This window comes from Lethenteron reissneri, chromosome 9, assembly GCF_015708825.2.
Source record: "Lethenteron reissneri isolate LAM-NWPU_2019-01 chromosome 9, ASM1570882v1, whole genome shotgun sequence".
NCBI lineage: Eukaryota > Metazoa > Chordata > Hyperoartia > Petromyzontiformes > Petromyzontidae > Lethenteron > Lethenteron reissneri.
The window spans coordinates 9,930,787-9,947,818 of NC_083787.1; the positions used below are offsets into that span (position 1 = coordinate 9,930,787).

General features: G+C 44.7%; 1 protein-coding gene across 1 annotated transcript in view; it reads left to right on the top strand.

Annotated features, from left to right (window-relative positions):
* Positions 1–16,670, top strand: part of LOC133340038 (copine-2-like) — a 58,899-nt gene extending 42,229 nt beyond the window's left edge. Inside the window, exons 11-16 of the mRNA XM_061548129.1 lie at positions 11–144; positions 5,097–5,151; positions 9,187–9,238; positions 10,668–10,801; positions 13,468–13,704; positions 14,264–16,670. Coding sequence (XP_061404113.1) covers positions 11–144; positions 5,097–5,151; positions 9,187–9,238; positions 10,668–10,801; positions 13,468–13,704; positions 14,264–14,374 — 723 coding nt within the window. The 3' untranslated portion in view covers positions 14,375–16,670. The remainder of the gene's footprint in view (positions 1–10; positions 145–5,096; positions 5,152–9,186; positions 9,239–10,667; positions 10,802–13,467; positions 13,705–14,263) is intronic.
* The last annotated feature ends 362 nt before the right edge of the window (positions 16,671–17,032 follow it).

Consider the following 17,032-nt stretch of genomic DNA (forward strand, 5'->3'; position numbering starts at 1 on the left):
GTGCTTGCAGGTGGGCATAGACTTCACGGCGTCCAACGGAAACCCACGGGACGCATCCTCGCTGCACTACATCAGCCCCACGGGCATGAACGATTACCTGGCTGCCATCTGGGCCGTGGGCCAGATCATCCAGGACTACGACACGTAAGTGCAACGTGCGCAACAATCGCCCAGCTCAATCCAAGCAGAAAACGGATTTGTGAACGTGATTTTACTTGAGAAGCTGTTAAGTTGACTCCAGAGATTGCACAACCCTTGTGATAGAGGGTCACAGTGTTTTCTTGTTTTAGTTTCTAAATGAACTTTCATTTACCCTATTGCGCCCCTAATTCAGCAAATAAGTAGCTTAATTAGACCTGCTTTGCTTGTTTCGAGATGTGTATCAGTTGGAGATTTCATATTTTCTATAAATCCCGCAAGTTTGCACCCCTCGAGCTCTGGCGTTTCACACCCCAGATTTACACTTGGAAGCAGTTTGGAAGCAGAATAAAAAAATAAAAAACAGATCAGTGATCGAGAATGTCTTTCATTTCATGACAGATAACAAGTACTTGCTGGCACAAGTGTTCATCTTGGTCTGGAGGCTTGTGATGTCCTCCCAGCGTAGGCACCGCTTGCTGTCAGATTTCTCAGTTTTAAAGGCAAAATTTTGGATAGATTCCCAGCATGGCTGTTTTGATCATTTTGACGCCATGCGGTGATTTAAGGCTCGGCTTCTGCGGTAAGTAGTGCAAGGGGAATTGTTCGGCCACCCTTTCACTGGCATAGAAACGTGCTTAATGCCGCTGTCAATCTTCGGTGTGGAAATGCCTCGACTGGCTTGGCAGATCCCATCACGCCCACGGGAAGCACATTAAGGGCCCTTAACCCCATTACCTGTGGTATTATTTTATTTGCTTAACTGCTACCTCGACTGCGCTATGAATTTTGATGATTCCAGTAATTTTTATTTGCAACCGGCGCCTTGCGAGGTATATTTATTTTTGGGAGAAACCCAAGCTCCGTGTTTCATCGTGTTGTATGTTTAGGGTTTGTCAAGAATGTTGGCCAGTGAGACATTGGTTGGGGAATAAGCTCAGAGACGATGATGGTCAACATCAATCTTCGGTCTATATAATGGACTCTCCAGATGTGATTTCTTCCAGTCTTGAACAGGTGCTTTGTTCAGTGTTTAAATGGTTAGACAATAGGTGCTTGGGGTGTTCGTCATATTGGAGAAATATATTTTTTTAATCAGCAACCTTCCGTGGTTTTTGGAACACTGGCAGTTCAGCTTCTGCTCATTTCATTTGTTTCTTTAGAGAGAAAAGAACATTGTGAAGAGGAATAGAAAAAATGTACTTAACATATCATGCTTTTGTAGTTTATTAAAACTGTCATTGAGAAACATATGGATTCCTTGTGAAAATTGCAGCCTGGGCGGGAGACACAGAACATGGAGCCACTTTGTCATAATTTAATTTCATTATTTCCACGCTCTGGGAATTGTAGGTCGAGGGGTCACCCCTGTCCGATGAGAGATTTGGAGGAGGGCAATGCACCATTACATGGTCGCTTCGTGTCACGTTTTATTTCCAGTCCCGCGTTCATAAAGCCATCATTAACAAATTACATTTTAATTTTGCGGAAAGTTGGGTAAAAATACAGCAGCTCAATGAACAGAATAACACATTCTTGATTTGAAGCTTTCGTGACTGCAGGAATCCATCCTCTCTGGTTTTTTCGGTAAAGTCACGTAGATAGAGAAAAAATAATAAAAGAAACACGACGTTTCAGTCGCAACACAAGCGTTTGTCACCTGACGACGGACGCTTGTGTTGCGACCGAAAATTAGTGTTTATTTTATTTTATTTTTCTATCTACGTGACTTTACCGAAAGAACCAGAGAGTATAGAATAACACATGCCACAGTTTTGAATGGTAACATTGCAATTATTTTAAATCCAGTGTGTGCCGCATACAGCTGCAGTGTTGTGATATTCATTCGGCAAAGGCTGTGCGATTCATTTCAGTGAAGTCTCCTACACAAATGAAATTTGCAGAAGATAAATAGGGGTTTATTTAATGTGCTTTTTTTCCTACATTAACAGCCTCCGAGTGCGATCAGCGTGCCGGTTCATCTTCATTGTTCCACAGAGGCAATTGAAAACCGAAAACCTGTTCGACTTTGTCACGCGGGGCCGGCTCGCAAATGCTCGTTCGCTTTCGTCCCTTGACTGTGCAATTTGATGCGCCTGGCTGTGAATACAAATCGCTAAAACGTTAGCTCCTTTCATAATCACCCAGTGCATTATTAAAGTGATTAAAATGTTGGCAATAATATATTCCTTTGCAGGCCATGTAAATGCCATACACTCTCACTCACGGAAATGTATTAAATATTAACCCATTGGCAGCAGGTGATGCATTGCTTCTTTTGACATCCCTATAGCGGAATTTGTTTTATCCACCCATGTGTTATGGCTGAAAATCAGCGTGGTACCGCTATAGCTTGAGTGGAAGAATTGTGAGTTCAAATCCTGGTCAGGGGATGACCTAGTCAGCATCATTTCTCCAGCATTGGTAAAACGAGCAGCACTGCCTTGGGGAAAGTCAACAGCAGTCGTCCTGTGGTGTGAATAGCCCTGGTCATGGAGATGTGGAATTTCCTACACTTGCTCAGGCCCTTAAGTGGAGTACCAATGCTCCTTGGAGCAGAGAGACAATATCCCTTTGACCTTTTGACGCCTGCAGTCAGGGGTCAGAGCTCGTCGCGTTAAACAACCGGCGTGTTTTCGCAGCGGCGGCGGTGGTGGTGGTGGCGATAGGATCCCAACTGACCCCACCGTTCGCCGACCATGCAGCCCCGTGGCGTGGAAGCGGCTAACGAGCAGCTGTCCTGGCAGGGGTAGGGTCAGGCATTCAGGTGGGCAGTGGGGAGGAGAGATCGGAGTGGTCGCAAGCTTGCTATAGGCAGGCGATGAAAAGACGCTGCCCTGCATGAGGCGACACGTCGTGCGCTTCCATGCACAAAGCGGGGGCGATCGTTACTTGTAATTTTCCGTCGGCAAGAATCCACACAAAAAAATATACACGAACCGAAATGATAGCTTTTTTCCTAAGAGCTGGTTGGCGGTCCTCGGAGAGTGATGTGAAAATCAATACCCTACGAATGTTACCGACATTTACTGCTAAAATGAGTCTCCCGCAAAGTGGGGTGCTTACCTAGGTGAATAGAAACATGACTAATAATACAGAAACTATCACCAACTTATTCCCTCCTAAGGCGTGGGTGCACGGAATTGCTCACGCAATCTGCAACAACTTTTCAGGTGGATGGGGATAGGAGAGAAAAAGCTAGGAGGCAATAATATAACATTTCTCGTAAATTCTTAGTTTAACAACATCCTCAATGCCAGCGAAAGATAAATTGATGCGGACATACCTTCTATGGTAGGGGGGTATTGAGAGGGAGAGGCTCTGACGTCCGACTGCACGAGAGGAAGGAACTGTTTGCACTTAGGCGTGCGTTCACGCAAACTCAGAGCACACGCGAACAGACGACGACAAAACAATATGCGTGCCGATTTTCTCCTCCGCCAAGCAACAACGTTCCATGGTTGAGCCCTCATTAGCACGGGCTCGCTGGTTCATCCCGCACGCACATCGCAAGCTCCCACAGGGACGTTCGGCTGACGGTATCGCTCACGCCGCGGCGTTTTAGCCGCGTTTTTGAAAAGGCAGCATGGACGGGAGGGCAGCGGCAATGTAACGATCGATCGGCTATGTAGCGAGCCGATACCTACATTAAGCTTTGTTAATAATTCATCCGTTTAAATACGTGCTGAGCGATTTCCCCCTTTAATGTGACAGCGATGCCGAGCATGGGGAGGAAGTGGCGCTGAAGCCCTGACGCCTTTTCAGCTGTGCCTTTCACCCTAATCCGTGCCCTTCCACGGACTCACTCATACAATACGGCCCCTGTGCAGTGGGCGTTCTGCCCTCACGGCCAGTACCGGGCAGCCCCGTGGCCCATCTGTCTTTTACGCTCCGCTCTGGATAAACTCGTGCCACTGCCCCTGCTACGTTCAGTGGTGAATTATATGGAGTGCCATGGCGGCAAATGCTGCACGTGTGACAATGAGATCAGCCAGGAATGGCTCTGCGCACACTCCGCTTGAAACTGTTCGTGACACAAAGGGAATTACATCATTGGTTTAGTCATGCCTCCTACTTGCCAGGTACGAGGCTCCCTAAGGTCGTATTAGTCGGCCGTCTGCCGGAGAAGTGTATACAGAGCCGAGCTTGTGCTTGCATTGGAAGGTCATGCTGAAAGAATTAATAATACAAAAGTACATGCCCTGCAATTTTTAAATAGACTTACAGATAAAATAGATCTAGATACTTTACTACAAATGTGAGATCAAGCAGAAGTATAGCTATGCTACACTCTGGTGGCATCTACAGCTTTAGCCATGATGACCTCTTCACCTTAAAGACAATGTATGTGTTGGGTGCATTGTCCTGTGTAGAGTTGTATGTGCTGTCACCCCATGACAGTCGGCTAGCTGCTGTGGCCCAAATGAACATCTCTAAGTGTTCCCTGCACAAAATGTGCTATGTTCCATGTGGCGGTAACAATTTTAAAGTCAAGTCTGTAGTGCTGCTGAGCCTCCACAATTATCCCACTGATTCAGAAATTGCTTGTGTGGGGTGTGGCCTTTTTCTGGGAGAAAATGGCAATGTTTCCATCATTCTCTTCCGAGGAAATCGTATCTCGAAGCTGCAGTTTTCTTTTGGAAAAACGGTTTTGAAGACAGGCCCTGATTACGATTTTGCATCTGACTGCTAAAGCAGTGGCTAAGTCTTCTAGTTTTCTCCTTGCACCTTTACAGAAGGCACAGTGGCCTCTCTGAAATAGTCCACTGTTCTTCTGTATTAGAAATAAGCTCATAGGCCGGTGTTTTTATTCGCGTCTTACTGGTTGCGTTTTACAGCATAACCACAAAAAACAATGCAGTAGTCACTCTCTCTCTCTCTCTCTCTGGGCATAAAAGAGTTTACTTGACATTAAACGGCCTCAGCCTTAAAGCTGTGTTATTCTCTCTGTCTCGCAGGGACAAGCTTTTCCCAGCATTGGGTTTTGGTGCTCAGCTTCCTCCCGACTGGAAGGTATGCTTTTTCTTCACGCTGAGCATGCAATGGTGTTTCCGACTTGGGGTTCATTCAGGCACACTTATCGACACCAATTGTGCCACCTCCCACCACGATAATCAAACGCGCAACCAATGCCAAGCAAAACCGGGAGTGCCCAACCGCACCACTGAGGGAGCACACACTGCCGGCACCAGTGATGGCCATTGAACTTGGGCTCGGCTGCTTGTCTGGTGCTCCGTTGTTGACAATGAGATGCCTTCATTACCAGAGAGTCATTGATTATTTATTGTCGTATTCACGAGTGTACGCAGGGAGGGGCAACCGCTCCACGTGTCTGCCGCAAGCTACGCTAAAAATACGGAAAGAGTTTTGGTATTGTCACGGTACTGTCCTGCATTCCCGTGCCAGTCTAATCAAGCGCGTGCCACTTTGGCACAAGCGTTGTTGTGCTGCCAGTGCTGCCACCTGTCCTGGTTTTCCAAGGATCATCCTCCTTTTGCGGTAGTTGTGCTGGGAAATGCATACGCCTTCCTGTGACGTTAAAAGCCCTGTTGTTTTGGCAGTTACTACTGGATATTGCTACTGGACATCTGTGAAAAAGAGTTTAATAGCTCATTGTATTCCTCCTGTCTAAATAAAGATTCTAATTCTGCATGGTTTGCCTCAAATACATGTGGTTAATACAGACTTAATTCCTTGCAAAAGGTATCTATTTGAACATCTTAACCCATATTTTATTGCCAGAAAAGGTAAAACCTATTCTTATTTTTCATACTTACATACTGGCAAAAAGGTCTCATAGATATTATAATTCTGAGTTGCATAGTAATGCACCACTCAAGATGTTAGCATTTATATGTAGTAATTGAAAGATATACAAAAAATTGTAGCTCAAAGGTAACAGTCATATGTGTAGCACAGTGAGATCTTCTTTGTTACAAAGTGGGGACTTTGTCAGTGGCCTTGGTGACTCAGATGACCCATGAGCTACATGGCCCGGGTGGGCAGGTCCACGTGTCGTGTGTCGCCGGACCCTCGCGTTTTTTGCCTTTGACAATTTAACGCCGGCGTCCGAGCCACCGGGGATAAGCACCGCCTGGAACGCTCGCGAGCGGCGAGGGGGTAGCGCCCGCGAGGACGTGCAATGTCAAGTCTGCGGTACGGCCACCGTAGACCCTTCCGCTAAAAATACGCTCCGTGACTGATGAGGGAGTAAGATAATTAATGCGAGCGGGTGGCCCTTGTCCACCGAGCGAGCTGAGCGCTTGTCGGCCAGAACAGGCGACTTGGCAGCATTGCCCACGGTGTTCTTGTTTAACTTGTCACGGTGTAATCTTGGTCATTTCCGTCATGGGAGGAGAGGGGGGGGAAGTGCCTATACACCACTGTGTTTACATCTGAGAGAAACAAAAAAGCATATTACAAATTAACAAAATCGACCAACTTGTAAAAGGGGTCATCCACCTATTAAAGATGTGATATCCACCGGAAGAGCCAGGTTATATCAACTATTTTTTATTTTACCAGGTAAGACTCACTGAGCTATATAGCTCTATCCAGAAGCCACCTGTATAGAATGGCAAGTCCTGTAAGGGTTACATGTAAAAGTGGCTAGGTAATACTTACACAATTGTGGTAACATTTACAAGGAGAGTAAATTTCTTTTTTAAATGGCACATTTTGTAGAGGTGTAACATAACAGTAGCTAAGTTAAACAAGGGACTACTGGGGTTAACTTGGCCCCTGCTTTTCCATTTCAATGGGAACTAGCAGCAGCATCATTAGAATGGAGAGGCCAAGATTGCCATGTTTGTATCCTGTTGAAACACTTTCTGTTACATCGCCCTCCCTTGATCTTTTCTCTCCGTTGCTGAATGAGTTCTCGGCATTAGTTGCAGACCCTTGGACATCTGTCGAAACACCACGCAGCACAACAAACACACACCAGTGAGCTGTTTTTGTCTGTAATATCTAATTTTTATCTGATTTCACTTTTTTTTTCCTTTACAGTTTGCTAATATATTTTACTCTCTATAAATACATTACATCCTATGCCAGGTGGAGCATATCTGCTTTTAAGTTAAAATCTAATGTAAATTTCTTAAAAGTAGGACTATTTTGGTTTTGGTCGCCAATTGTAGCTGGAATCTGGTCATTATTGTGAGATAATCTAGTTGAAAATGTAGCTCAATAAACCATCATTTTGTGCCAAATTTCCTCTGCAGGGTAAATTCTCTTTGCAGAGCATTCATTATCATAGGTTGTCAACATTCACCAGTTGACTTCATTCAACAATTGTATTAACATTTTAAAAAAATCAATTTGAACATTGATTTAATTTGTACAGTAATGTCATTGGAATTGAGAGGCCGTCTTATTCAGTTAACTTGTTTTTTTACACCAAATGTAACGGAATTGTTTTCCCTTCCACAAGACAGGTACACACCCTCTGTGCCTGGTGGCGAGACGTTAACTACCTAGCCTGCCGGTTTTTCCCTCCACGTTTATAAACACGCGTTTAGAGTATTTGGCTGTAATAAATTTCCACGTGATAAGCCACTTCGTTGAGCTATCATTTGTGGCCAGGTCGCTTCTGAAAAAGAGCTTTATGGCTTCGTGGGCCTTACCTGGTAAATTACAAATTGTTTATAGTTTAACTTAACAATTAACTTACATTTTTTTCTATGTTAGATCACATTCATACTTTACATCTGCATCCCAAAAAAAAAAATACCCCATCAGCAGCAGAACCACCCAGCAAGTATCATCTCATCCCTTAGGTGTAAACGGTTCCATAAATTATTTAACATTCACAAACGACGTCGAGAGTAAAAATGGTTAAATTATTTTACGCTTTGTTTAAATGTCACGCGATGACTTAAGAACATGTTTATCTTGCTGGGGGGGATGTGACCGTGTCCCCGTTGGCCACTCTGTATTGTTTTTGAAAAATCATAAAAGGTTCGGAGTGACTTGGTCCTTTTATTTTTCTTACAAAAGATTGTTTCTGAAATATGCTAAACAAACAAGAGCAATTAATTATGCATATATATTACTCACGTGTCCTCAGGTGGCACCTATTTGCAGAATTCACCTAGAAGTGATCTGTTAGACCCCCTTTTCCACTGACATATCCAAGCTGAGCCAGCGTAGGGCCTTCAATGACAATTTGCCGAGCTGGAACCAAACCACGCAAAGATGGGTGACATCATGTCCCTGCAGCTCGTACGTTTTTTTTTGCAAAGTGAGCATGAGTGGATCGCCGAACGTGTCTCCAGGGGTTGTCAATTGTTATCTTCACAAAGGATTTTGACCTTGCTCTGCGTGTATCCATCTTCTCGACTCCTCCCCTGCCAGAAGCAATGTGTGTTATGCGATTAAAAACACACGCATTGTCGTCCCATCGCCATGTCTGGAGTGCACACTGTGCCCCGAAACGCGGACCTGGAGGTTGTCTCGTTCCCGCGCAATTATCACGTTGACAGACACCGCCACCGCCACATCGCCCATCCACTTATCTTCCTCAAGTCTCACGTGTGTTGATGTAACATAATCCTCAATGTTTACTCCTAATTAAAACAATTAGCATTTCAATACACACATCCGTATCACACTCAAACTTAATAATTCACGAGCGTGTTCCTAATGAATGGAAATAATTCCAGGGCTTTCGCCAGCAGCGAAATACACTGACGGATGAATTCACCTGGCGCAGGAAGGCAATAGTAGGGACGGCTTAGCATCTTAATCTTGCCCGTCATGCCACTGGAGCCATTCTAGCTGCCACGGGGATTTAGACTTGACACTTTAGACGCTTGATAAATCCAAATTGTGTTGTCCTTATTCGCGGTGCCACCTGCGTGTCCGTCCTCTGCAGAGAAGCCCTGAGCTGTTTATCCATCAATTGTTAAATATAATTTCATTTGGGGGTGCTGTCAGTCAAAAGGGATTGCATATGTTTGGTGCATTATTTTGTTATACATTTTTTTAAATCCATAATTACACGTGTCATATGGCTTTTTTTCCTCCCCCCCCCCCTCACCCACCAAGGTGCACCATGACTTTGCGCTGAATTTTAACCCATCCAACCCTTTCTGCACAGGTAACGTTGCACAATCAATATTGGTGCAGTATTTCCTCCACCAAGCTATGTAGCATAATACTTATTACCTGAACCACCAAACGTGCACCTGCGATTAGAACGGTTGGCTATGTACGGCGCGAAAGAAGTTCAAAATATATACGTGCTCAAATGAAACCGTCACGTCCTCCCCTGCAACAGCAGTAGCAGTGTCCACTTTCCGTCATTTAGCGGACAAAGTGAGCACTAATTCTGAACACTTGTGCCTGCGATACCATTGTTGTTGTACGATGTTCAATTATGTAAGGGCTGAACACGTGCACGCATCTCTCGCACGCTGTGTCCCGTCGAGACGCGCACATAGCAGCGGGGGATGTTCACGCCGAGCGTTCCGCTTGGTCACTGTTTTTAATCATCGTGCAGGCCGTTTTCGCGTGTGAAATATCGCAGAGAGAAATTTAGAAATGTTCGCACAATATGGGAGTGGCCGTTTTCAGTGCCTCCGTTAACTTAATTTTACGTATCTGCATGAGCGAATCAAATTTGCGGCAATTTTTTCTGCTGAAGAGGCAAAATAACCAGAGTAGCCTGTTGCCGGCTTTACAGACCTGTGTAAAATTAAGTGTCCTCTGAAACTTGATGTGCGGTTGACCTTACATTTTCTAGCTGAATCCAGCTGACAATCTGCTTACCTCCCAGTACATTTAAAAAATGATTTGACATGCAATTGGAATGTAACATGTATTGCAGCAGGCTATCCAGAGTGCTGAAAATGGCCCATTGCCCAAAACGTGGGTCAATAACATATATTTTCTGCTTTAAGTCAGTGTTTATGAACGCAACAGTTGCGATGTGTTTTGGATCTGGTATATTCACATACATTTTGGTAATTACACAGATGCAGAGGAAGAGAGGAACATATGGATCTGAGAAACTATAAACATTACATTAACTTAATCTTGACTTGAAGCTTTTGCGACTGCAGGAATTCATATTCTTTGGGTCTTTCGGTAAAGTCACGTAAATAGGTTGCAAGAAAATAACAAAAAACTACAGGTAGTTTTTTTTATTATTTGCATTAACTTGTTAGGAAAGTGAGCAGATGATGGCCGATGGATGAGAAGGGTGACAGAATGGCAGTAAAAGGAGTGAACACACCCAAGAGAGGCATCCACCATGCATATGGAGCAATAAGATCAGCACCTACGCAGCAACTAGATGGATTGTGGCATCACAGGATGGCCACAGCATCGGGACATCTTTGTACAGCAAGCGATAGATTATCACGGCTAATGATGATGATGCATGTGTGCCTGCTTTTAATTATACACAGCTCATTTCCAACACGGCATTGACCGGTTTGTAACTCCTACCTGCGTAATTGTGTTTGCTCCGCGGCTCATGCGACCGTTGCGTGCCGCGTCGCCCCCCACCCCCCGTACACCACCAGGCATCGAGGGAATCGTTGCCGCGTACCACTTCTGCCTGCAGAACATCCGCCTATATGGCCCTACAAACTTCTCTCCCATCATCAACCACGTGGCCAGCTTTGCGCACACGGCCAGCGGGAGTGCCTCCGCCTCGGTATGCTACATACACCATATCCCATATTATTTTCATCGTACGAATAAACGTAGGTCATCGGGGATCTTGTGTGTGTGCAGCGAGGGGTGGGGGAGCTGTTGAATCTCAATGGGTTTCTCGTGCGTATTTTATGCCCACGGTACTAGTATTAGTACGAGTACTAATACGGGTGTCGAGGTGGCGAGATGTTAACTACCTTGCATGGTATACAAGAGGTCGTGGGTTCGATTGCGACCCTTATGCCTGTATATTTGGAGTTTGCATGTCTCTCACCCCATGGTCATATGGGGCTTTCTCCAGGTCTTCAGGTTTTTCCCTCCACATTTCAGAAACATGCGTTTAGATTATTTGGCTGCTATAAATATCTACATGATAAGACACTTCTTTAAGCTATAATTTTATGGCCAGGTCGCTTCTGAAAAAGAGATATATAGTTCAGTGGGCCTTACCTGGTAAAATAAAAGTTTAGTTTATTAGCGATACCTGCATGTATTTTGATAGTGTTAAAGAATATTATTTTTCAATCATTCAAGTTGACATCCAGATTTGTCCCTCATACCAGCCCAAGGAGCCCATTATAACAGCATCTTTTTCACACAATTTAGATTTACTTTTAGTTTTTACCTCTGAAAAATATGGGAGCTGTAAGTACCGCATGAGCTAGTAGTTATGACGACAACAAAAAAACACCTTAAGCCTTGCCCACCCCTCGCTGCACACAACTACGTCAACAGAACGTGTACATCATCAGTTTTTCTTCCGATTCCAGTCCGATGATGTAAGTGTACATCGAATCTAAACCAGAAAAAAAACTAAAAGAAAATAACTTTATCGGTACTGAGGCTCCCTCAAGGCCATGTCAGAGGATATGTGGCACGGCTCGGTGCTAGCTATCATATAGTGCGGTCGTGTCGCTACAGGTCTCTGCGGTAAGTACAATAAAACCTTGGATTGCGAGCATAATTCGTTCCGGAAACGTGCTTGTAATTCAAAGCACTCGTATATCAGTTGTGATCACGTGACGCTCGACAGACAAAGCGTATACACGTACTAGTATTGCAAGACCTCGCTCGTTTATCAAATTAATATTTTAATATTAATATTTATTTAAAATATTTGATTGTCTAGCAAACACTCGCAGACCAAGTTACTCGCAATCCAAGGTTTTACTGTACAGTTATTTAAAAACAACGGCGCTACGCCTCTCTAAATAAATGTAATGCTGAGCCGCTTGCGTGTTCCGAGATTCAGAGGGGAACGGGACCCCCATCCTGCAACTTGCAGACGTCTCTGGACGGGAAAGGGTTAAGTGTGAGCTCTGGTGTACGGCTAAGAAATGTCAAATACAGCCTTGTACGGTGTTTGTTGAGCTTGGATCCCTGCAGTCACGAAAACTTCAAATCTAGATTTGTTGCAACAATGAAATTGTGCAAATATGTTAATTAATTGAAATGTGAAAATTGACATATCACTGTTCCTATCACTGTTCCTGTGTTGCAGTTGAGGCCGGATCCCCATTGTCATTTGGAAAATTACAAATCCTGCACATCAAATCTTTCTTTTGGGATTACATACGTTTGACAGCCAGCTCCCATTCAGACTAATTACATTGATTGGTTATCATTATCATGCATCATGAATGACGGTGCCATCTCAAAAAATGGGAATTCATTTCGATCTAATTTCAAATCTCATTTTCAAAAATCACACTCTATAGTTATTGTCAATATTATATATTTCATATCTGTCATACCTTCAATTGGCAGTAATTAATAGATAGTCTTTTTAAAGTAATAGTCACTGGGTAGCCAAGTGATTGTCACACTCGGTATTGCTTTCAGACGGTTTGGTGAGATGAATCTCAATGAATCTCAAATAACACGAGGAGTTTTATTCATCTTTACCATCTGCCAATAAGCTGACTCGATAAAGAATTAAATGCATCATCGACAAGTGCAGACAGTTAAAACTTATTTAGGGGTCACCTTTACACGTGACTGGGCACACTAGCATTACAAACCGCGTTGGTGATCGGTCAAATATATGCGGTAATGGGATAAATATCGCAGGAGATTTATTGTCAGTTTAACACGTAGGCTTTCGCGACCAATATTCATAATCAACGTTTTTGGGTTTAGATCGCGTTATTTATAAATGTGTCATAACCCTCCACCACCCGACACGGCCAATCAGTAAAAAAGTGTCACGTTGACAAAAGACAATTAGTTCACTGCTTTAGCCCACCGGTGTGTTGAAGCGTGAAACCACAACAATTTACAATTTGAGTACTGCTCTATATAAGAACGGGAGACACAGCAGAGCCTCACCATTCTGGCGAATTGCCCGATGATGCTGGATGCAATTACCAGCGAAACGTCGTACTCAAATTGTAAATTGTTGTGGTTTCACGCTTCAACACACCGGTGGGCTAAAGCAGTGAACTAATTGTCTTTTGTCAACGTGACACTTTTTTACTGATTGGCCGTGACGGGTGGTGGAGGGTTACGACACATTTATAAATAACGCGATCTAAACCCAAAAACGTTCATTATGAGATTTATTGTGGCCGCGGATTAGATGAAATTAAGTTGCGGGCTGAATCCGGCCCATAGGTTCCCAACTTCTGATTTGAGCTCACATCCGATGGTGCGCGGTCCCGTGGCCAGGAGTACTACGTGCTGTTGATCATCACGGACGGCGTGATCAGCGACATGGAGGCAACGCGCGAAGCCATCGTGAAGGCATCGCGCCTCCCCATGTCCGTCATCATCGTGGGTGTCGGCAACGCCGACTTTGAGGCCATGGAGGTGCTCGACTCGGACGACCGCGTGCTCACGGCGCCTTCCGGCGAGGCGGCTGCCCGCGACATCGTGCAATTCGTGCCCTTTCGCCAGTTCCGCTACGTGAGTCGCGCGTGCGCACCGTGCGGCCGGTGATGACGAAGGTGGATTCTGCCTTACCCTCACTTTTCAGCTCTCCCTTGCGGAATGCAGACATTTGCCAGGTTTAAGCGATGATATTAAATTAAGTGTTTATTGTTTAAAAACAACTCCATGTACAGGGGTCACCCAACAGAGTTGATTGTTGTTCGGGTCGCCTGTTAATCAATAAAATAATTTCGTCAATATTTTGTTCTATGAGGAATAACTGAGTTTCAAGACTCTCTGCTTTTGGGAATGTATTTCTGTACTGCTTCCTCTTGGCCAGAAGACACTTCTGTCTATAATTAACTCTCACTATACTCTTTGGTTCTTTCGGTAAAGTCACATAGCTCTCACTGTCGATTAAATGTCTTAAATTACACTTTTTTAAAGATGTCATATGATCTTCTCTGGCCTTTATCTTCCTGCTAGCAACCATCTCACTCCTGCACATTAACCGATCTCATCCCTCCACCTCCACGGTGGTTGGACGTATTGTATAATATAAAAATAAATGTGCGACTCGTGGGCATGTATGCAGGCCGCCAAGGAGGAACTGGCCAAGAGCGTCCTGGCCGAGCTCCCCGGTCAAGTGGTGCAGTACTTCCGTCAGAGGAACCTGTCGCCGGTCAACTCGACGCACACCGACTGATCCTGTCCCAAGGAACCTCACCATCTGCTGGGAGACTCGATGTGGCCTGTGCTCTTGCCAATTCACTCAACAACCTGATTTTTCCTGGAACCGTGCGGTGGAAACAACCAAAACGAAAAAGTGTTATCCTTGTTATAATATTTGGTACTTTTTATGTCGCTATTTTATATGTTCGAGCCGTTAATTTTAGTTTTGCACCTCCGAATTTTTTTTATCGTCACAGTCGCGACGATCTTCAGCGTTTGCCCCAGCACTGGGCTCAAGGCCATAAATATTTCAATCATGCTTCGTCCCGTAACACTGAGGGATGTAACCGCCCATGCTTTAATGACGTCGCTCATATTTGTAGGTACAGCTTTTTCTTGTCTCCACTGATAAATAAACAGTTCTCCAGATTTTATTTAATTTTAGTTTTATTGTTTTGCTGTCACAGCTGCCCTCTCTCCACTGAACGCGGTTGGCCTGCTGCCCCCTTCTCGCCCCCACCTGTAATATTTGCTGTTCCCAGTAATGCAGGTGTTGGGGGAAGGTTGCAGCATGTTAACGATTACTGTAATTTGTTCTTAACTACGCCGGAGTATCAATGGCATCAGTGGAGATGAGGGGGGATATTCACACATTCTGAACTCAATGCCAAACAAGGATGTTGGTGTCTGGGGGAGAAAACCAACACTGGAGGTGTCGTCAGGAACACCGCGTGGTGGTTCACCACTTCCAGTGGTGTCTTTCCTCGCCGTGACTGCCCTTTGTCCGTACGCGATCTAGCGCGCGGTGTGACGTTTAACGGTGCCGCCGTGAAAACTCTGCTCAATTTGTGACGGGAGGACGACTCCGACAAAAGTGTTTAGGCGATCTCACACGCGCCTTAGTTGCTTAACTCCTGCTAATGAACGGGTGCCGCTTGAACGCAAGCTGCGCGATGGAATCATTGAGCCACTTTCACAAGAGCGAATCGGTAAGGCTTTGCTGTTAGCCGGCGTTGTCAATCGCCGTTTGATTTGAGATGTGGGGGGCCAGTGACAACATCGGGTTTTACCCGTCGTCTGCGCCTCGCCGCGGGTGCTGTGTGAGAATGATGAGTGCCGTGTAAATGTCACTCGAATGTAAAATGTTTCATTTACGCTAGATTGTTTCTGTCATGTACTTGTATTGTTAATAATGTAATTTTTGTAAGCGCTCTGTCAAGTGTAACTTTAAATCAGTAGGCTCGGCATTGTCGCGCTGAATGGTTCGTGACGGTAGCGTCGGTTGCTAATGATGACCCTTTGTATATCATAACGAGAATATATGTAACAATTACTATGCTTGGTTGTAAAAAGCATTTTATTTCGTTTTTTAACGCGAGGAATTCCATTCGCTTTTTTACGTACTGCAGTTGATGAGGAAATTGGGTTCAAGTGAGTTAACGAGACCAACATTTTTCGTCCTGTTTTGCTTAATGCAGTCGGTCAGCGTCAGCGCCTGACCTCCGCTAATGGAAACGTTCAACAACGTGGCAAGACAGGTCGGGCTGGGTCGAGCGTAGCAGCCGCTTTGTTCTGCGTTGACGCTGCATGCAGGACAGCCTCCTGCCGAATGTTGGAGGCTACACAAGGGTTTGTCATCGCTCCCGCTGAGTTTAAAAATAGTCCGAGTGATTGATGCTCCAGGCGGCGGCCCTGGGTTCGCTCCACTGTGATCATTTTCAAAAGTGTAAATTGCGCACGTGCGTGCAGACCAAATGCGACAGCGTCCTCAACGTCCGTACGCAAGTGTGTGCCATCATCGTTATGCATGAGCTGTACTTTTTTTTCATTGTGTCATCATCATGCTGGTCTTAATTGTATCACGAGAAAAAGAGAGACGAAAATGGACCTGAATTACATTTTTTTTATTCTGTACAGTCACACACACACATTGTGGCCAATGTAATGTTCAGCCAAAGCATGCCTTTGTTGACATTCAAAGCAGCAGCAGCAATGAATGGCATGAGACTCGCCACTCGAAAATGTTTTGTACAAATGCCGCCAAGTCGTGGCCTCTATCGAGCAGTGTTCTTTATTTCCCTTTGTCTTTATGCAATGGGATCTTGCTTTGTTCCGAAGTTGTGATCGAAAGTTGAGTAAGACACCAATTTGCTGAAATAGAAAAGAATCGGAACGTAAAAAATGGTTTAAAAAACACCAATAAAAAAATGTTAACTGACATTTACGTTCATAATCAATTTTAATCTTTATACGCCAAGAAAGGCTTTTTCCAACAATGTTTACAGTGGTGAGGTGTTTTGTTCCTTTATTAAAGTTCTTTGGCAAAAATGCTTCTGCTTCTGTTGTGTTTTAGTTGGGAGGGGAGAGTGGAAAATAATGTTGAGTTGGCTATGAGCCCTCATCGGAGACTCAGACAATTACAAAGATCCCCCCATATGGCCTTAACAGACTGGAGGAGCAAGTGATGTTCCTGAGTAGCACCTATAAAGGCTGGCACGGCACACGAGGGGGTGGCCAGAACCACGCCCAGCCGCGTTTGTCTCCTGAGTTTCAATATTTACACACCGCACGAACTACTACTTTGAGGCTGAGTCGACCTAGGGGAGGTCCAGCACCGATTCAGATAATCGTCACTGGTGTTGACCGTGATAATCGAACCCGTTCGTAGCGCAGGGCTCTTAATCGCTGCACC